This window comes from Podarcis raffonei, chromosome 11 (genome assembly GCF_027172205.1).
Source record: "Podarcis raffonei isolate rPodRaf1 chromosome 11, rPodRaf1.pri, whole genome shotgun sequence".
Lineage (NCBI taxonomy): Eukaryota > Metazoa > Chordata > Lepidosauria > Squamata > Lacertidae > Podarcis > Podarcis raffonei.
This window is the reverse complement of record NC_070612.1, coordinates 31,492,332-31,512,314: the sequence shown is the minus strand read 5'-3', so window position 1 is coordinate 31,512,314 and position 19,983 is coordinate 31,492,332. Positions and strand designations below refer to the sequence as shown.

Below are 19,983 nucleotides of genomic sequence, written 5' to 3'. Positions count from 1 at the left end.
ATTTGGCTACCTTAACTTTAACTGCTCATCATTTCACTTTTGTCTTGCTTTCCCCTGTGACACTTTAAATTCAAAAAATGCTAAAACTGTGTTGGTATTTTCTTTTATCAGCCTAGGAAGCAACAATGCTTGGCATGCACCACCATTGTGTGGTCTTTTAAATTCCATTTTAGCCCTATAATGTATGTTACCTGTCTGCAGTTTACCCTCTGACTATAATTCAGTTACTTCATTCCATGACAAGTTAAGACGTGCACCGCCATGTTAAAGGAAAAACAGATTCCTTGATATCTGCCAAGAAGTTGTGAATAGGGATAAATGACATTCTGCCAAGGAAAGATGTCGATGTTTTCATCAGGCCTAATTTCCTTTTGTAGATTGTTCCTTACTCATTCAAAGTGGCTATGTAGAATGAAGTAAGCTAAGGTACGGTACATCTATTAGGATCAGAAATCTTGTTTCATAGCAATTCCTCCCCCCCCCCGCCCCAATGGAAAAGAGTATGCAGCTTGTAATAATCTGGTCGACATACAGTCGACCCCCAACTTATGCACATTTAACTTGCACGATCTCAGCTTTACGTGCTTGGTGGCTGAAATTGCACAAATTAAGCGTTCACAAAGTGGAGAGCTTTAAAGCTCTTTCCATGTCAAGTTCTCCCAGTGCAGAAAGAGCTTTTAAGCTCCCCGCCTTGCTTTCTAGGCTCTGGTACACTCTCATGAGATCTTGAATGGCCCCATGAGAACTTGCCTCCCAGAGCCCAGTAAGCAAGGCAGAAAGCTCGAAAACTATCTGATTTGCATGGGGGGGCAAGGCTTGCTCAGGGGGCTGACTTAAGAAAGGTAGGGATGCTCATGGGGTGGGGATGGTTCTGGGGTTGTTTTGACTATGTGTGATTTAGGTTTTATGCGCAATCCCTGGAACACAGCCCACACTCAAGTTGCAAGTTGACTGTATTATAACTTAAACTAGAATACTGCATACTTAGTGTAAATACTTGGACATGCATTCTTCTGAAATCTCTACCAGATGATGTACAGATGGTAAGTAACCCATATAGTTGTTAATTACAGATGGAAGAAGATTAATCCACCCTCTTATCAGTGAGTGGTGTATAAGAATATGGCTAATATGGGCAAACTCACAATTGTGATAAAAGCTAGAGAGGGAAAACAATAAAATGGAGCATGTTCATTTCTTAATGGAATGCTAGGATACAGGATCAACAGTATTCTTTATTGATTAGCCACAATTTCTTTTATTCATTCTATTTTATATAACTCGGTTTACTGATACGAATGGCTATGGTTATGATTATTTATTCTGCTATCACATTATATACCTTACTTCATGCTATTTATTTTTCCTGTTTGTTGACTGCAAAATTGTAAAAATTATTATAGTGCACTGTGGGGTTGTAAACTTTTATCACTTTTGGGGAAAACAAAAAACAAAATCAGTGGAGCCTACTTCAGAATGAACACGCTTAGGATTAATGAACAGCATACTAAATTGCCTTTATACCCGACAACCTGGTTCAGATGTAATGATAGACTATGGTTTCTTATAACAAACAGGAGACTTGGACTCATGCATGAGGAAAGATTTTAAAGATTTAATTCTTGTTGGTTCTAAACTGCTGTTTTCTGTTTTGTCTGATTTTGGGAAACTCTGGCTTAAACATAAGGGCCACTTATTTTTGGATTTAGATTCAGTTAGGTAGCTGTGTTGGTCTGACACAGTCGAAATATATAATTATTTTTTTTTAAATGTCCAGTAGCACCTTGGAAACCAACATTCGTGTGCATGCACACTTTTTCAGGGTGTATCTGAAGAAGTGTTCTTGCACATGAAAGCTTATACCAAGAACAAACTTAGTTGGTCTTTAAGGTGCTACTGGACAATTTTTTAATTTCTGGATGATAGTGAGTGCTGATTGTCACCTGGCATGACTGCAGTCCGAGCCCAGGGCAAACTTCTGGTCCTGCACAATAGGTTGGGAGATGACATTCCATCCTCCTTTGGCCACGGCAGGTTGCTGGGAGGCTTGTAATCAAATGCACCTATCAGCTTAGAGCAAAAACCAGGAGTGAAACCTTTTATTCTTGTGTTGCAAGTGAGTCTGAGGCTCATACCAGCTTGTATTTCTAACACTTCGTTTTATATGAACTCGGCCACTGAGCCAAATCAGCTGACCCACTACTGTGTACTTTGGTAAAGCTTTTAAGTAGGAAACCAAGGAGGTGCAACATAGAGAGTTTTCTTTTTGAGGCTGATTCTACTATGTGAGAGAACTCTGCTCACACTATATTTTGCCCCCCACCCACATTTTTCTGGTACTTCATTACTGAACAAGAGTGCAGGTTGGTTAGTTCTGAATAACTCTGGGTTGTTCATGTTGCAAGCTGAAACACGGAGTGAAAAGTGTTAAAAATTCAGAAGATTTAATGTTTAGGCATTTTGTTTAGCAATGTTCAGTACTGGTATAATTATAGATGCATTGTATTGTTTACTGTAAGCATAGCGTGTGTGGATAAATATAGATTAATAGTAGCTGAACTGTTATGAGCTGACTGGGCATATGTCCAAGATAATAAAATATTGACAGACTCAGTTTTTTGTATAGTAACATTTTTAACTTTGCTGTGATGGTGCTCACATATATAGTTGGGGAAAGTTGGAAATGCAGATTAAGCAAACTACTTTTTAGTTCATTTCTTTTTCTGATTTATGCATCATTCAGTCTAGAAAGTTGTGCATGATCTTGCAGTTTAGAGTTTTGTTTCAATTAGTGAATGTTGTTTTTTCCCTTTCAGGTTAGCACTGTATGTATATGAATATCTGCTCCATGTAGGAGCACAAAAATCAGCGCAGACGTTTTTATCAGAGGTATGTTTCCTATCATTTTTATGTCTTCCAGAATTCTAGATAGCCAGTTTCACTTGATGGATAGGATTCAGGCTAGTCTTGTGAATTCAGTGTACAGTATTATGAGCTGTTGTTTTGTCTACTTATATGAGTTCACTCCACTCTAACTCATGTCTGGTGTGTACTCCTTCACTGTTTAAGGACAACTGCCATGAAGGTGAGGGTGAAAGAGTACATACATGCAGCAGCCACAGTCATTTTTCTCCAGCTGGAAAACAGCAGCTGTGTGTGGTTGTTGCTTGCTTCTGTTCCCTCTTACTTGATACTAGGACCATTTCCTGGAGGCAAGCTTTACTTGCCACAGGTCATCGCTTATTTAAATGAGTTGGTTTGAAGCAAAAAAAATTTTTTTTAAAGGATTCAAGTATTGTATAGCCACATTAACTAGATAGGATTTTCCTGTGCTTTTCTTGCTATGCCCTCAGTAGCATAAACTTCACAGTATTGTAAATTGCTTCAAGACTTTTTGAAGAGGGAAGCAATGTATACCTTTATTCAGCCTTTGAAGGAAATGGCTATCTGCTTCTGTTCATAAAATTCATGAATAACACAAGTAACACAACAGAATAACACAGGTTTTCAACATGAATATATGTGCATATCAGTTAACTAATTATGCAGTTCTATATTGGAGTGGTCCATTTATTTCTATGAATATTCCCCCCCCCGGAGTCCCCTCTGGGTGTAAACAAATGTGTCTGTTTCAGTTTCTCATTTTTCCAGCCTTCAGTTTGTTCTATTTCAGTATCAGTTGGCAATTAAAAAAAATTGACATGAAAATATTAAAACATTTTGTGTATGCTTCTCTTAATAGACACATTTATGAATGGAATTTTCTCTAATATAGTGCATTTCCTTAGGTATATTATTGAAAATAATGTACAAGTCTTGGATTGGAAAGCTGCACCACAAAATTAAGAGAAGTGTAAATTTTGAAGGATAGCAGCACTTTGGCTCATGTATTGGATTTCAAATTTCCTTTACCTGATACTTGATATCATTGGCCATTGGGAACAATAGACCTTTTGTAGGTGTCTGTTTTGGCACCTTTCAGTAAACTTTTAGAAAATTATCCATAGTACTTTCAGCTATCAGCTGATTCATCTTTCTATTGATTAATTAAACTTGAATTTTATTAAAACATTGAATATAGATGTTATTTTAAGGATAATGGAGAATGATTTTTTTTTTGTAAGGTGCATATTTAGGCCACATCTTTCAATATTTTCTTTTCAATAATGTGGCTATCCAGCATAGCAGACAGAAAAATATATTATAGAGCAGCAATGGTTTCAATAAATTATCCCAAAACACCAGTACCATGAAAGAGACAAATTGGCATTGAGTTTAAGCTAGGGACCGTGAACTTCAGCGGTCTTTTTGCTAGAAGAAAAATGTATCTGCTTCTAGTCAGAAGGGAAAGAGGCCTTTTTAACTAATATGTACTACAGTAAGAAGAAAGGTGGCTAATCTGTGTGATCAGCAGGATGTTGTTATTTCCAGCTTTGGTTTTCCTCATTCATTTTGTGGTTCGGGTGAGATTTGGTCTTTAATTCAAACTTCAGGTGACTGATAATGACTAGCACGGAGAAGGTGGGTAGATAGGTTATTGAGAATCTCTTGTACTTGCAATGTCATTGATCACTAGTAGGTACAAAACAAACAAAAGGAAATCATATTTTGTACAATGCATAATAGTGCCTTAAGATTGCCAGTAGAGGCCATGCTCCAAAGAGCCTCTTTAGTAGAGGTGCATTGGGCTTTCACAAAGAAGAGGGCCTTTTCTTCAGTGATGCCCGGATACCCTAAGGAGGCACAACTGGTGCCAACATTATAAGCTTTTTGGAACCAGGTGAAGACCAGCCTATTTGTCTCAGAATTTTTGATTAATTGGGGGAATTTTGCTGTATTCTGTTGTTTATATTTTGTCTAGATAAAAAAAATTCTAATCACTATTTATGCTGGTTTTAGATAAGATGGGAAAAAAATATCACATTGGGCGAGCCCCCAGGATTCTTACACTCTTGGTGGTGGTAAGTATTTCAAGTTTTTAAAAAGACTACTTTGTTTGTTTCGTGTTTATTAAAGTGTTAATGTACAAAATCTTATTTTTATTAAAAATAACTATAATCTACTGTTAATTTCTTTTTCGGAAAGAGTAATGTTCAGGTTTTCCAATATGTTGTCTCTTTCTCTGGGTTTCCCCACCCACACCCCCAAGCTAGAAAAAAACACACCTTTACTTATTTGCTAGTTGTTTGTACACTTCTGAAGTCCAAGGGTAACTTGCAGAGTGTCTTTTTATGACTGGGAGGTGGAGGAAGGCCCCTGCAGCTGCTAGCTCTCTGTCTGCTGGCTGGGCTCAGGTAGGCCTCCCCCTTGCCATGATGTTCTCCTTGGAAGGCAAGGGGGCAACTTCCAAGACAGGTCCATTCAGAGGCCTAGGGTGGGGGGACAGGCAGCCGGATACACTTGCCCCGAGCCTTGGAGGGCTTGGCTGACTCCGGGCCCCACCTGGGACCGGCTGCTTTTCTGTTTTAGTTTATAACTTTATTTTAGCAAGACTCCCGCCCCAGGCCTGATGAGCCCTGCATGGACCTGCTCCCAGAAGCCTTGGTCGCTTTTCTGATGGAAGCGATCAGACTGTGGTTCCTTTAACTCTGCAGAATTTAAAATAATTGCATGCATTTGTATACTGTATGTTAGCTTGGTTTACATAGTCCTCCTTTTATTTTATTTTTTAAATAAAAACATAATTTTAAATGTTTACAATCTGTAATATTTACAATGTAAATAAACACTGGAGTAAAGTAATAGATTTTTATCCGTCCTGCTCCTCCAGCTCACTCTTCTCCCTTTCTGTCCCTTATATGAAAGTTTTGCAAGAGAATACATGCTGCACCCTGGAGGCTCAGGCTGGAAAATTGTTCATGCGCTTTTAAATGTATTTAAAGCTTTTTCTGATGTTGTTTTAAGCTCTGGATTGATTGTTTGCTTTTAGAATAGGTCTCCTAAAAAAAGCAGCAAAAACAACTTCACTTGTTAGATTTTCTTGTTCTCCACGAGAGTTTTGAAATCTTTTCTTCATGCTTAAATCACAAAATATATACTGGTAATTTGGATATTCTTCATACAGCACACCAAAATAATAAGTAAAATGTATAGATGTTGTTTAGTCTGTGTAATAGTCAGTTTAGTCTTCAGTGCTCTTAAGTTTGCAGAACTTCAGCAGTTTGTAATGCCAGAATGCTGATGCTGCACAAAACATCAGAAAGCATGAAGAGAGATGGTAATCAGTACTGTAATTACCATAATAATTTGTGCATATGTTTGGGATCATACACCTGAGATACATGTAAAGTGTTATAATGCTTTTTTGTCCCCCCCCCCTTTTTAGTGTGTTTTGGGATCTCTATTGTGCAGCTCCAGAAAGACGTGAAACATGTGAACACTCAAGTGAAGCTAAAGCCTTTCATGACTACGTAAGTTTTATGCTTATTGACTCTGTTTTGCCTGTTGGTTTGTTCACAGGTAGAATCTGCAATGTATGTGGCACTTTCCCAGGATTTAGGAGAGATTTCTTTTGCCAAGTTCTTCAGTTCCTGTGATACATAGAGGAAGGGAAACTTACCGTTGCTGTGAAAGAGTTTATTTTATGTAGGTTAGCAAGGGTTCATCCTTACAAAAACCTTCCAGATATGAGCCCTATGGTTAAAGTCAAAGTGGTCATACCTTCCTAAACTGAATATGTTTGGCATCGGTAGAGAAGAGTGGGAAGCATAAGCAAGAGCAGATCTAGAGGCAGGAGCAAAATTATCTAAGGCTATAATTATTAACCAACATCACTATTGTCTGAAGGTAACTAACGAGGAAAAAATAGTTCATGGGGAAAAGCCAAATGCAATAGATAGAAGCATATGCAAATCTGTTAGTGGTCTACTTATGCAAGCTTTAAGAAATGGTTTGGGTGCTACTAGCTATCAACTTGAGCATAGTTTTTAAATGGATGTTTTAAAATGGATGGAAGCTAGGAAACAGGACTTCAGCACAAGACATCCCCAAGATATTGCCCCCTAGCTTTAAGATGAGGTTGTTGGGTGATTGCTTTATCTTAGACTTGGTGGTAGTCTAGAATACATGATTAAAGTAAAATATCATCGTTTTGATAGGTGTGGTTGTAAGCAAGTATGCTTAGGCTTTTATTTATCTCTGAAAATGTCACTGTCATGTTGTAAATTGGTTTCAGCTGTGATAACGCGTAGAAAATATAAATACTGATTTGATATAGTTTATATGTTCAAAGTTGGAGGATTTGATCGGTAAAAGGATTAGTTAATTGTATAAACTAAATACTAATTCATAAAACTAATTTTTTCATACCTTGTACTCTCTCTTCTCTTCTCTGCTTCCTGTACTAGCCATGGTAATAGCCACTTTCAGATGGCATGCTAAACTATAGTGCAGTGGCAGACTTTGGGCTTTCAAATTCAGCGGTGCCCCATATGACTCCAAAATTTGGTGCCCTCCCTGCACTCCGTTCCACATCACTGTTGCGGTGCTGAACCATTCTTGGTTCGGCTCCCCGTGCAGGTAAACGGCTCGCACTCCCCTAGATCCACCCCTGCCATAGTGACATGTCAGCCAGGCCATGAGTGGGTGAAGTCCAGCACATGCACTGCCACACCTGCAGATGTAAGGGAGAAGTGGAGCTGTGTGTCATCCACAGATTGCTGACAACATACTGCGAAACTCTGGATAACTGCTCTCAGCAGATTCTTGCACTTAGTTCTCATCATGCTAAAATATGGTTTAGCAAAATGTCCAAGCTGGGCCATTATCTTCTGAAAGAGTCTACTGTGCTGCTGACTCAATGGGGGGGGGGGAGAGCTGTATCAATATGTGTTTACTGAAGAATCTGCGCTTTATAGGACCAGGCTTTACCCACGAATGGTCTGGGTCACATGTCACATTAAACATATTTGAAAACAAACTATAGTTTCATGTGAATAAGCAGCATGATGGCACACACTTCTCAGCAGTTCCCACAGTGCCTCTTCCCTGTTTTTGGTTTGTTGCTTGTGGGCTGTTTTGGAGTGAAACAAGCCATGAGCCTGGGTTTGGCTGACACAAGCCACACTCTGGCTTCACCAGTTCACTTTTTCATTTGTCAGCATTTCCCTAATTCTTGTAGGTTAGCAATAAATCAGAAATATAAAGGACGTGATCTAGCCGTGATCTAAGTCCTTTTGGATTTTTTGTACAGACCTGAGATCATTTTACAGTGCTTAACTTTGGTTAGGTTGCTCTCCACATTTGCATACTCCTGGGTGACTGCAAAGGAGTATCTCTGCTTTATTAACAGGTTGCATGTTTGGATAAGTGGATGCTGACTTCAATACAAATTTTAAAAATGTGCTGGAAGTGGGTTATGTCTGAAAAGAAAACTGCCAAAGGGTAGTCTTGGCAGCAGCATGAAATCACAGAATCCCCTCCCCCCTATTTGTTTCTTAGATAATCAAGTGCCCTAATGTGTATGTAACCTGAACTGGTATGGGACAGTAATCTGTGGGGAAAGGTTTAAATTAATACTATAAAAATGTATGAGAAAAGCTTAGGGAAGGTCCATATCTTAGTGGTGTAGAACATCTGCTTTGCATACAGAATGTCCCTGCTTCAATTCCTGATATCTCCAGGTTGAGCTGGGACAGACCCCAAACGCTGCCTGAGACCCCAAATGTAGACAGTGCTGAGTTAGATGAAGCAATGGCCTTGTTCAGTATAAGACAGCTGCCTATGTTCCTAATTCACATATAAGATTCCTTATTCAAGTTACCTTATGCGTATTAATGAGAAATCTCCAACTTGTGTTCTGTGTTTTCCAGGCAGTGTAAAACCACTGTAAAGGTAGCCTTTACAGAGTGAGTTTTGTTAGAAGACAGGATTGGAGACTTAGTGTTATAGTTTACAACTCTGGTTACAAAGTCGAGACCTCCGGGTATAGAGTTGTGTACAAATTCAATAAATAATAAGTACAAATAGTTCGGTGGCAGGGTCGAAGCAAGCGTACAGGCATTGTTGGTTTCACAGCAATATCAAATCAGTCTTACAAAATTCATCCAGCTAACCCCCCCCAAAAAAAATCTAGCATGTTTCGCTTAAAGCACTCAACCCCCCCCCTCCCAATTTCCAGACCAGGCCACCCATTTTCAGTAAGAAATAGAGGGGCGTGACTCCCTGGTATGCTCTGCAGTTTCTTAAAGCTCTCAATTACCTAGTACCCTACTCTCCATAGTCCTGGCTAACTGATTGTTTATACATCAAAAGCGGGGTCCATGTATCCATCTTGTAATTCATTGGGTACATATTACTTTATACCTTGCATGTATTTGTGCACCTGGTGCTTCCTTGCATTTTCCAGTTTATTTCCTTACATGATGTCAATGTCAATATCCCAATAATAGTGTTAATCATGAGAAATTAAAAATCTGCATCTACTCAAAAATTAACATAAATATATTATAGCAAATATAAGCATGTTAAGTAAAATTAAGCCAGTACTTTCTTGAAAATAAGATGCATGCTTCTGCAAGTTGTCAGATTTTTATAGTCTGAAATAAATCTGAAGCAATTCTGTGTGGTATACATTTTCTGTAGGGGGGCGGGTGTTCCGTATAATCTTTATTCACATACAGTGGTACCTTGGGTTAATTTGTTCCGGAGGTCCGTTCTTAACCTGAAACCATTCTTAACCTTAATTTGTTCCGGAGGTCCGTTCTTAACCTGAAACCATTCTTAACCTGAGGCGTGCTTTTGCTAATGGGGCCTCCTGCTGCTGCCGTGCCGCTGGCGCATGATTTCTGTTCTTATCCTGGGGCAAAGTTCTTAACCTGGAGCAACTACATCCTGGTTAGCGGAGTTTGTAACCCGAAGCGTTGGTAACCCGAAGCATCGGTAACCCAAGGTACCACTGTATTTTAAAGTGTTAATATTAATGTGTTAAAATATTTTAAGGGGTGTAAACTCCATGAACTGATGTGCTGCAAAATGTGGTTTCTGCTGTTTGGAAGCAAAACATTTTCTGGAGATGCTGCATGAAACCAAGAGGAATTGCATATTCATAGCTGTCTGACCCCATAGGACAAGCTTGTAATTTAATGTGAATTTAGATCCCACCTCCACCCGCCGACCTCTGTTGGAGCAGAAATGTGCTTTTCACATTAGTATAAAATTATATGTTTGCAGTTTATCAGTCAGACACCCATGTGGTATTTTGCCTTGATTTACTTGGATATTGAGCATGTAAACAAAACTGGATACTTTTTTCTTTTTAAATGCCTAGTGTTTTGTTTTTAAATCCTTGTACACTACAGTGGGTGCTTCTTTGTCTTATAGTTTGTTTCCTTTGTGTGGTTTAGAGTTGAGAGAAATGGCTACTTGTTCCTTACATTTTATCTACCTGGGAAATTCTTTTGCTCCTAACCCTGTAACTTAAGGTGGCTGTTAGTCTTTGCTTGATAACTGCTGTCACTTGACAACACTCTTTTCACTCTCAACTAAATCCAGTGGTGTTGCTGGAGCAGTACGTCTCTGGCTTTTTGGATCAAATAACAGAAGCAAGTGAAAATTGCTTAGTTGTTCCCTGCAATCTCTCCTCCTTTGCTTCTCCTGGTGGGGGTGTTATCATGTTCTTCCCCATATTCAGCAGTCTTGAAGCATCTGGAAGAGACTAAAAGAGATCCCTAACATTCCTGCAGTAAGGCTGCAAACTGACACCCCCATCTGGGCTGGGACGGTGGTTGGGAGGGCTTGGACTGCACTGGAGGTAAAAGGGAGAGCCTGAGCTCATAGACAATCCGGACTCAAGCTCACACTGTGATGAGGGGAAGCCTAAGTTGGTGGAAGCACGCTGCAGTAGATTTAATCCTGTGCAGTGGCTTGTAGAAAAAACAGGAACTTTTATTATATGGCCATAGGCCCAGTAAATGCAGTAGTTAGTACATCCTCCTTTCTTTGACAAATGGGCACACAACTGGCAGTTGCACATATGCCACAAAAACAATTTCCTTACAATTTCAGAACTGTGAACAATTACAGAATGCGATTCAGAAAATAATGGCTGTTGCAAATGGGCATATGCATTGCTTCTTATTGGCTTTAAAACTCAATATCCATTGTCTGTTTTGAGTATTTTAAAATATTAAGGCCTCTTTTTAAAAAAGCACTTTCAAATAATGACTGTGTGTTGTGGTCTGTTCATATCAGATCCTCAGATCTGTCTAGCATTAAGCAGAACAGAGAGGTGAAAAAATTAACAATTTGGATTCAAGTCTCAGAGACACCAGAACTTGTATGATTGGGGGTGGGAGAAGAGGCAGAGATATACAGCTCAATAGCTGATTGTTTGTGACTCTGAGCTACTGCAGAGTATTGGATATTGGTAACTAATTTTCAGTTGTCCAGAATGATCCTTTAAAAATCTAGATACAAATATGAATAGATAAAAATATTTCTTTCTAGTTGTCTCTGGATTTGGTAGCCATGAGGGAATTGTCTAAAATAATTAAATATGTAATGCATTCAAGTCACCTTAAGGAAAAATAGCCTTTAATTTTTGTTACTTGTAATTAAGCTGTGGTACCATACGTAGGAGGGACATTGATGGCTGTTCCTGCTTCAGAGAACAGCTTCCATTTCTGACTCTGCAAGACCTCTGCTTTAATTTTTAATCCTGACTTGCCGGGCATTCAGATGCAATGCCTGTAACTATACTAGAATCAACATATTACTGCAAATGTTTGATGAACCATGGAATTAGTTCAGCATTCATCTCCAGTTACTTGGTTTCTAAATGTACTCTTTTGGGACCTAAACAGTGTTGTCAATATTATTTGTTGTAGTTGCTCAGCAGTTTTCTGTTTAATATTGTTCAGAGGTTTTTTGTTTGTTTTTAATTGCACCAACTGCCTTCCTGAAGGAACAGAAAGAGTCCCATATTAGCACAAATGAAGAAATACATTTTCCCTTCATGTAGCCATTCATCAATATGGTATTTGAGCTCAATAATTTAAAATGGTTATGGTTTTCCTAGAAGTTTTGGCTCAGTACAATAACAGTAGTCAAAATAAGCCTACCTTCTGTGTCAGGGGTGCCGACTTGCCCCCTGCATTGAGGGGGCCTGGCATCACGTTACACGCCCCACCCTCATCCAGTGGGCCAGTGGTACCTGCAAAGCTCAGATGCCAGAAGCAATGGGAAAGCCAGCTGTGTCCTCTCATCTTCCTCCTCCTGGCCTAGGGAAAATGGAAGAGAGGGCGAGGATCCAGGAATTACTCAACCTCCTTGGTGAAGAACCATGATACAGCAGCACTTGGGCAGTGGCAGCTTCTTCACTCTTCTTCCCACCTGATGCAAAGCCCCGGAGCTCAGAACCAGGACCAGCTCCCCACCGGATTTCTCCCTCCTCACACCGCCCCCAGTCTAGGCAAGAGCAGAGCAGCCCAAGCAAGGGCGATCACCTCCAGAAAGGCGATGAAGAAAGGCAGCTCCGCTGGGGGAACGAGGGATGGGGAATCTGCGCTGGACCCACAGTGCCAAACAACTCCTAGGGGCCGTGGGGACTTCAGCCCCCACAATAAAATATTTGAGGGGTCCGCCCCCCCAAGTTAATGGCCATTGCCATTCAAATGGTGTGTGTGCACTGTGTCATGTGATCAATTATGTGGGGTGGGGCTTACCTGGCCCCCCTCCCAACTTCAAGCTCCAAGCCACAAGTTGAGACATCGCTCCGCTTGGGGCAGCTCAGCCCAGCCCGCCCTTCCCTGTTGCTCTCAGCAGCAAAAGCTGCCTGCTCCCTCTCTGCAGAACAGGTGCCATTTTCCAATTAGAAATTACAGGCTGGTGTGAGGGCAGACGGTGGAGAGCTGCCCCACTCGGAGTCCCAGAGAGTTCTTTTCCTTCCCTCCATATAACACACAAGTACTTCTGAAGCCTTATTTGGAGTTTAAATTTGCAGATCAACCATTGCAAACACCCCCCCAAACATTCCAATGTAGAAGCATCCCCTGTCCGAATTGCAAAAATGCCTTCAGTTAATAAATTCTCTCTCTCTTTTTTAAAGGCTATTGACTACTAGAGTCAGGATTGTGCCGTGTTCCCTGCCTTTCCCAGGGAGACTATAGGCAGCTTGGAAACAGGAGGTGGTTGGGGTGTTGTTGTTGTTTATAGTGGGATGGGCTTTAACTCAGAAGCACAACTTGGGCTGCAAAAGGCAGCTGTAGGGAATGCGTCTGCACAATTGCTGGACATGGAACCGTCGAAACTGTGGCTGGCTATCCAAAGGAGAGCTTCAGTTTGAAGAAACGAGCCAAGATAAATGCATGAAAAATAAAACCATCGCACATAGGGGCAACACAAAGTGTAGTAGTGATACATACCAAATTTATTGCAGTGCATTGCAACATGCATTTTTTCTCAATTGTAGCTACACTTTGGCTCTTTTAGGTCCTGTCCTAAATTTGTCCATTATGACTCATTATTTGAAACTGGGTAGACTGCCTTTTTTTATATACTGTAGGTGCAATACAGTTTCTGTTTGTCCAGTAACTTGAAAATAATGGTAATAAAAGTCTGTACTAAATGTTAATTACTTAAATATCTTACTATTAATGTGCTACAAACAGATTAATTAATTTTTGTATTTTAAAGTAACTTGGACTTCATCAAGTTCTGTTAGCCAGCAAACAAAGGAATGATTGAAAGATCCTAAGGATGGGAATTCTACATGCCTCTGGTCAATTGAGTTACACTTCCCACTCCCACCCTGTTGCCTCCTACTTTAATTATACCCAGTGATCTGTAGCACAATGTGTAAAGTATTTACGCCTACAGTTCTGAAACCTCCTCATGTCACAGCAAGAGCCTCCTCCAGACACGAAGTAGTAAATAATTTGAGCCCTCATAAGTATAATTAAAAATGAAGCAAACGTGTCTCTCATTCTAGGCACAGAGCCAGGTAGACAATGGAAAATAGGATGAGCATGTTGTAAGCACATTCTCTTATGAGAAGGATCCCAGGACAGCTAAAGTGTTCCTAAAAGAAAAATGGAACTGTTCCTAAGAACTAATGAGGGCTCATGGATCCACTTGACAGGTGGATCGTGGGATCCACTTGGCAAGACCTAAGACCATTCCTTGTATGCAAATTCTGTCCTCTTGCAATTTGACTTTGACATTTGTTTGATATTTTTCCAAGTTTAAGTGCTTCGAATTATACAGCTTGCTTCATCCAAATTCTTGATGATGTGGCACTTTTTTATTCTTTCTCATGAGTTCTTGCTATTAGCGCTACTGTTCTCTTCATTTGAAAAAGTAGCTACTTGCTCTGATCTCTAGTAGAGACTTTGTGTATGTTATCATAGGAAATATGGTAAAAAATATAATAGATTGAACATATAACACATAGCTTGAAGATAAACTTGTTTCCATGACGACGTTCTCTAAAATAGTTAAGTCTGGCAATAAGTAGAAATGGTGTTATGCAGTGATCATTAGGTCAGTCATCTGTTTATTGAATTAAAGATTATGGATTTACAAGATCTTCCCCCTTTTCTCTACATTGCTACGATCTAGCCATGTGATTACATGTTAAATTTGCATGTTACTGGATTGCGTTTGTAGACACAAGTGTGTAAAATGTAGCTAAGCATTTGTACAATCTAAAAGGATATTATGCTAATTTTATTTGGCAAAATGTATTTAAGCCTTTGAAATACTTGAATCTGTGCAATTCCAAACAGTACTTTTTAGAAGGTAATACAGTGGTGATTAGATTCACCATAAATCACGTTTGAATGTCTTAAAATTTTATACTCAAAACCTGGTTTCAGTTACTTTGAATCCATTCAGAACCAATATCTAAGGACAATAGTCTAGGTACCTACAGTGGGCCACTCTCATTTCTGTGAACTTAAGCTAATCTACTAAAGTTGGTATCTTTGGTAAAGAAAAGGATGGTAACTTCATGGAAATATGGAAATAATCAAAAACTTCCAAAGTTAGACCTGATTAATATCCATGGCAGTGAGTTGAGTTACACCAGTCATTAAGCTGACAGCTATGATAGCATTTCCATCTGATTTTTTTTTTTAACGAAAGCTTTGGACTTTGATGAGGTAGTATATCTTATATTTAGATTTTTATAATTTGTATATGTAAGTTTTGCTATATATGGTTGAAGGAAGCTCCCAACACTCTGTATTCGGTAGAAGGGAGAAGTTCTAAAGCTCAGGCACCAAGACTGGATTTAGGGAGCTCCCTGCCTCCATATTTAACAAAACGTACATACCCAAAGTATTGAAGAGTAATCACTTTGCCAAGATTGCATAGCTTCTGCTCTCTAGGTGTTGGAAGTTTGGTTTACAGGGTTTCTTTTGGAGAACCACAGGCATCAGTGTGGTCAGCCAGTGGAACATTATAGAGTTGCAATGCAATCTATGTGGTTGCCCTAGACCAACGGTTCTTTGCCTTTTTTGGGTGATGAAAGCTGATGAAAGCTATTGACCTGCTCCCCAGAAAAATACATATAAACACAAGCACACAATTTATTGCATTGGAGAAGTCATTTTGTTTGTATCCAGTTCATGGATCCCCCTGAAGCCAATCCATGAATCCCCTAGGGCAGTGTTTCCCAACCTTGGGCCTCCAGCTGTTTTCAGACTACAATTCCCATCATCCCTGACCACTGGTCTTGCTAGCTAAGGTTGATGGGAGTTGTAGTCCAAAAACAGCTGGAGGCCCAAGGTTGGGAAACACTGCCCTAGGGGTCCATAGGCTGCAGGTCAACAAACCTTGCACTAGACAGGAATGTATAGCAAAATGGTTATGGGGGGGATAAAGGGATTGGAGAGGAGAGGATGTGTTGGTCTTACTTCCCTGACAAAGACCCATAGGATCATATTTGATCTAGGTAGCTTTCTGCTTGTAGTTTTCTTTATTAAAAAGGAATGGACTGGATCCCATATGATTGACTGCCAGCACAATTTAGAACAATGAAGGTAGATGAAGAAGGTCAGATAGCAGGGGACTGTCAACTTTGAAACGTGTTGAGTTAAATTATAAATGAGTAGGATCTTGCATTTTTATTTTTATTTTTGTAATGAACATTGCAGTTGGTTGTTGTTACAAAAGATATCGGAAGTTGCTGCGAGGATGCTATTAATAATTTTAATCATTTTTAGTGGTGTGGCACTGTTGTTTGACTGGTGGTGGACTACAGTGGTACCTCGGGTTACATACGCTTCAGGTTACAGACTCTGCTAACCCAGAAATAGTACTTCGGGTTAAGAACTTTGCTTCAGGATGAGAACAGAAATCACGCAGCAGCGGGAGGCCCCATTAGCTAAAGTGGTGCTTCAGGATAAGAACAGTTTCAGGTTAAGAACGGACCTCCAGAACGAATTAAGTACGTAACCAGAGGTACCACTGTATAGCAAAGTAATAATGATTTGTCATTTGTATTCACATGGGCAAAGCCATGTTTTGTTAGAATTATAATTAGGGGAAAATGCACAACTTGAATTAGTAGTTGCATTTATAGTGTAATTGATAGCTGATGACCACTATTTTATGCCTTCATAAGCTGAATCAATAGAACAGTGTAATGCTCTCAGTCCTACAGTGCTGATGATAACTGTTAAGTGTTTTAAGACATAACACTTAATGATACTGGCAGCACACCATCCTACAGTCTTCTGACTTTTTTAGAGCCAGTGTGGTGTAGTAGAATAGGGTATTGGTGGCCCAATGACAGTGAAGTTGCTGCTCAACCATACCTATCACTAGGTGGTTGGCTCAGGGATGTACTCTCTGTCTAATCTACCACTTTACAGGGTTTTATGAGTATAATATATTGGGGGTCATGAATGTCGTTCTGACTGTCTTGGAGGAAACAATATTGCCAGTTTTTTGTGCATTTGTATAATCAGACGTTTTGTTCATTGTCCAAATAAATTAATACAGATTAAGCAGCACTTATTCATGGTACTGTTAATCCTTTTCATACTTTGCTAGCTGATGTTTGAGACAAGGCACTTGACTAGATAGACTAGGTCAGTTGCAGTCCTGGATATATAAATAATAATCCAACAAGGCAGTTCTTAGGTTCTTAAGTGTTTCTGAAACCGCTCTTCAATTATTGCCCCAATTTGGCCAGTGCATGCTCTCTAGCACTTGTGAAATAAATGCATTCTGAAATAACTTTTGAATTCAATTTTCAGTAAAGTTTATCTTAGGCCATGTCAGGCACCGACTAATATGCTTGAGACACATCACTGTAATTCATGATCAGGTGGCTCTTGATTCAGAGTAATAGAAAAATGAAAAGATAAATAATGTTAATAAGAAATTTTTGAACAAACTTATGGGAAAGAAAGATTTCCTGAGATCATGTGTAGAAATTACTTTGTTGCTCTTGTTTATTTGTTGTAGACACAGACTGAAGTTCATCGGAAAATTCCAGTGATTTACAATTAGAAATAATGCAAAGAACTTCAAAATAATAAAATGGTAAAGTCAATATAGAAAATTGAAAAACCAGTAAAACAGGAGTCATATTATAAATAAGTATAATAGTGGGGGGGGGAGCAGTATGGTAAAGGATAGTAGTAAGCAAGTCAACAGAGCTTGTAAAAAAGAACAAAAGTTTTTTAAAAGCCCTTTTTTTGCAGAAAGATAGGGAAGCGGTTGAATGACTGTCTCTTGCAGGAGAGTTTCGAATTGTTGGGGTGGCTATTGAAACCAAAACATCAGTGCTCATAGTAGAAGCCAATTTCCCTACACCTAAGAGAGAACTCTGAGCAGGACCTTATCAGAAGATTCTAAGTGTCAGAGGAGATCATACAGGAGGAGATGTTCTCCAAGATACTCATAGGTAGTCTAAACCACTGAGCCTCTTGGGCTTGCCGATCATAAGGTTGGCAGTTCAAACCACGTGATAGGGTGAGCTCCTGTTGCTTTGTCCCAACTCCTGCCAACCTAGCAGTTTGGAAGCATACCAGTGTGGGTAGATAAATAGGTACCGCTGCAGTGGGAAGATAAGTGGCATTTCCGTGTGCTCTGGCTTCCATCATGGTATTCCATGCACCAGAAATGGTTTAGTCATGCTGGCCATGTGACCCGGAAAAGTTGTCTGCAGAGAAACGCTGGCTCCCTTGGCCTGAAAGCGGAGATGAGTGCTGCCCTCCATAGTTGAATTCAACTGGACTTTATCATCCAGGGGTCCTTTACTTTTTACCTTTACTGCCAGTAAGCTGTTGTACTCACCACCCTTTATTTACTTTTTTCTGATGCTTCTTTTGTCCAAATGTTTAAAATTGGAATTGGAAGAAATCCATTGACCAATTGAAAATACATTGTTCTTTAAAGTATTTATTCCCTGGACAATTTCCTCATAATTATTTTTTGGTTTTCTAATTTTTGTGCCCTGGTTTACATGACATACAGTGGAACCTCTACTTAACGGACATAATCCGTTCTGAAGGTCCATCCGCTGGTTGAAATGGGACATTAGAAGAGGTGTCTTGTGCGTATGCGCATTTGGCGGTAGCGCGCTTCTGCGCATGTGCAGACAGCGGCAGCTGCTTCTGCACACGCGCAAATCACAGCAAACCCAGTGTTTACTTCTGGGTTTGCCGCGGATGCAACTTGGAACATCTGTGAAACGAGGCGTATGTAAGTGGAGGTTCCACTGTACTAAGTTAAACTTTACTTGTTATTTGATAAAGCTTGAGGTTAGCAAGGAGAGAACTTAATCATGAGTCTTAATTTGGACAACATTCTAAGCCAAACCTTAACCTAGTGCATTGTAGCAGCGAAAACTACCAGAAAGGAGCAAAATAGCTATGAGCTATGTTCATGTGGTTTATCTAAGTGTGTTATGTGAACCAGTCCTTTGAGACCCTTCTGAATAATTTGGCTTCCTCCTCCTCTTCTTCCTCATCCATCTTCTTCTTCCTCCTCTTCCTCTTCTTGCTATATATTTTTCAATTTGGAAGGAACTAGTATACCATTCCAGAAGTTTTAATATAATGTAGTAGGTGAATTGAGCTCTCATTATAAAAACTTACACTTCTGTAAAAAATGATGTTTCACAGTTGCAGCAATACTTGTGTGTGTCTAACAGGTTAACAAGGCCACATATAGAGGGAAATTTATTAATTCTGGGCAGTTCCTATAACAGAAAAATCTAATCCTGATAGAAAATGCATTATGTAAAATTAATTTCTACATGGAACAAAATTCTGGAAATCATTACTCATACAGGTGTATATTCCTTTTTCCCAAATAAAAGTATGTGGTATCTGGAAATACATTATACCTCCTCAGCTTTTATTTCTTTGCAGCAATAGCTTTTCATTCCATGTCGACAAAGTAACGTGCCACTGCTTGTTAAAGTTGAATATGAGCTCATCTTCACCGACTCTCCCTTTTGAAATTCTGCTCTTTTTTGTTTGACTAATATACGTGGCTCTTAAAATCATCATTTTATCTCCTAATTAGTATCAAGCTTCAGAGATGGAAGTAATTATGTCAATTTCTTGCCTGACATGAACATAAATATGCTGAGGCTGTATTTTTACCTCAGGTCAATTTACAACGCCATACAAAAGTCAGCTGCTTATTATTATTATTATTCTCTCTCTCTCTCTCTCTCTCTCTCTCTCTCTCTCTCTCTCTCTCTCTGCATCCCAAAAGCAACCAACAATGTTTAGGGATAGAAGAGCCCATAAGCATCAGACGCCTTGCCTTTTAATCCCTAAAAGCCCTTCTTACTGTTTAAGATTGTAACACCTAAAAATATTTTCTGCCTGATCCTTTAGAGGTGCTGGCAGCCGAACCTCGAACCTTTTTACTTGCAAAGCATGAGCCCTGCCACAGAACATAGAATCATAGAATCATAGAATCATAGAGTTGGAAGAGACCACAAGGGCCATCGAGTCCAACCCCCTGCCAAGCAGGAAACATCATCAGAGCACTGCTGACATATGGTTGTCAAGCCTC

The 19,983-nt window shown here is 39.6% G+C and overlaps 1 protein-coding gene across 10 annotated transcripts in view; it reads left to right on the top strand.

Annotated features, from left to right (window-relative positions):
• SSBP2 (single stranded DNA binding protein 2) overlaps positions 1-19,983 on the top strand; it is a 116,244-nt gene that overhangs the window by 31,898 nt on the left and 64,363 nt on the right. For 7 of the 10 annotated variants that reach the window (XM_053409226.1, XM_053409222.1, XM_053409229.1 and 4 more), the window contains exons 2-4: positions 2,817-2,889; positions 4,900-4,961; positions 6,326-6,410. The exons of 2 other annotated variants lie outside the window; for them this stretch is intronic. In XM_053409226.1, coding sequence (XP_053265201.1) covers positions 2,817-2,889; positions 4,900-4,961; positions 6,326-6,410 — 220 coding nt within the window. Of the gene's footprint in view, positions 1-1,014; positions 1,044-2,816; positions 2,890-4,899; positions 4,962-6,325; positions 6,411-19,983 lie in introns of those variants that run through there. One more of the 10 variants, XM_053409224.1, reaches the window with a different exon arrangement.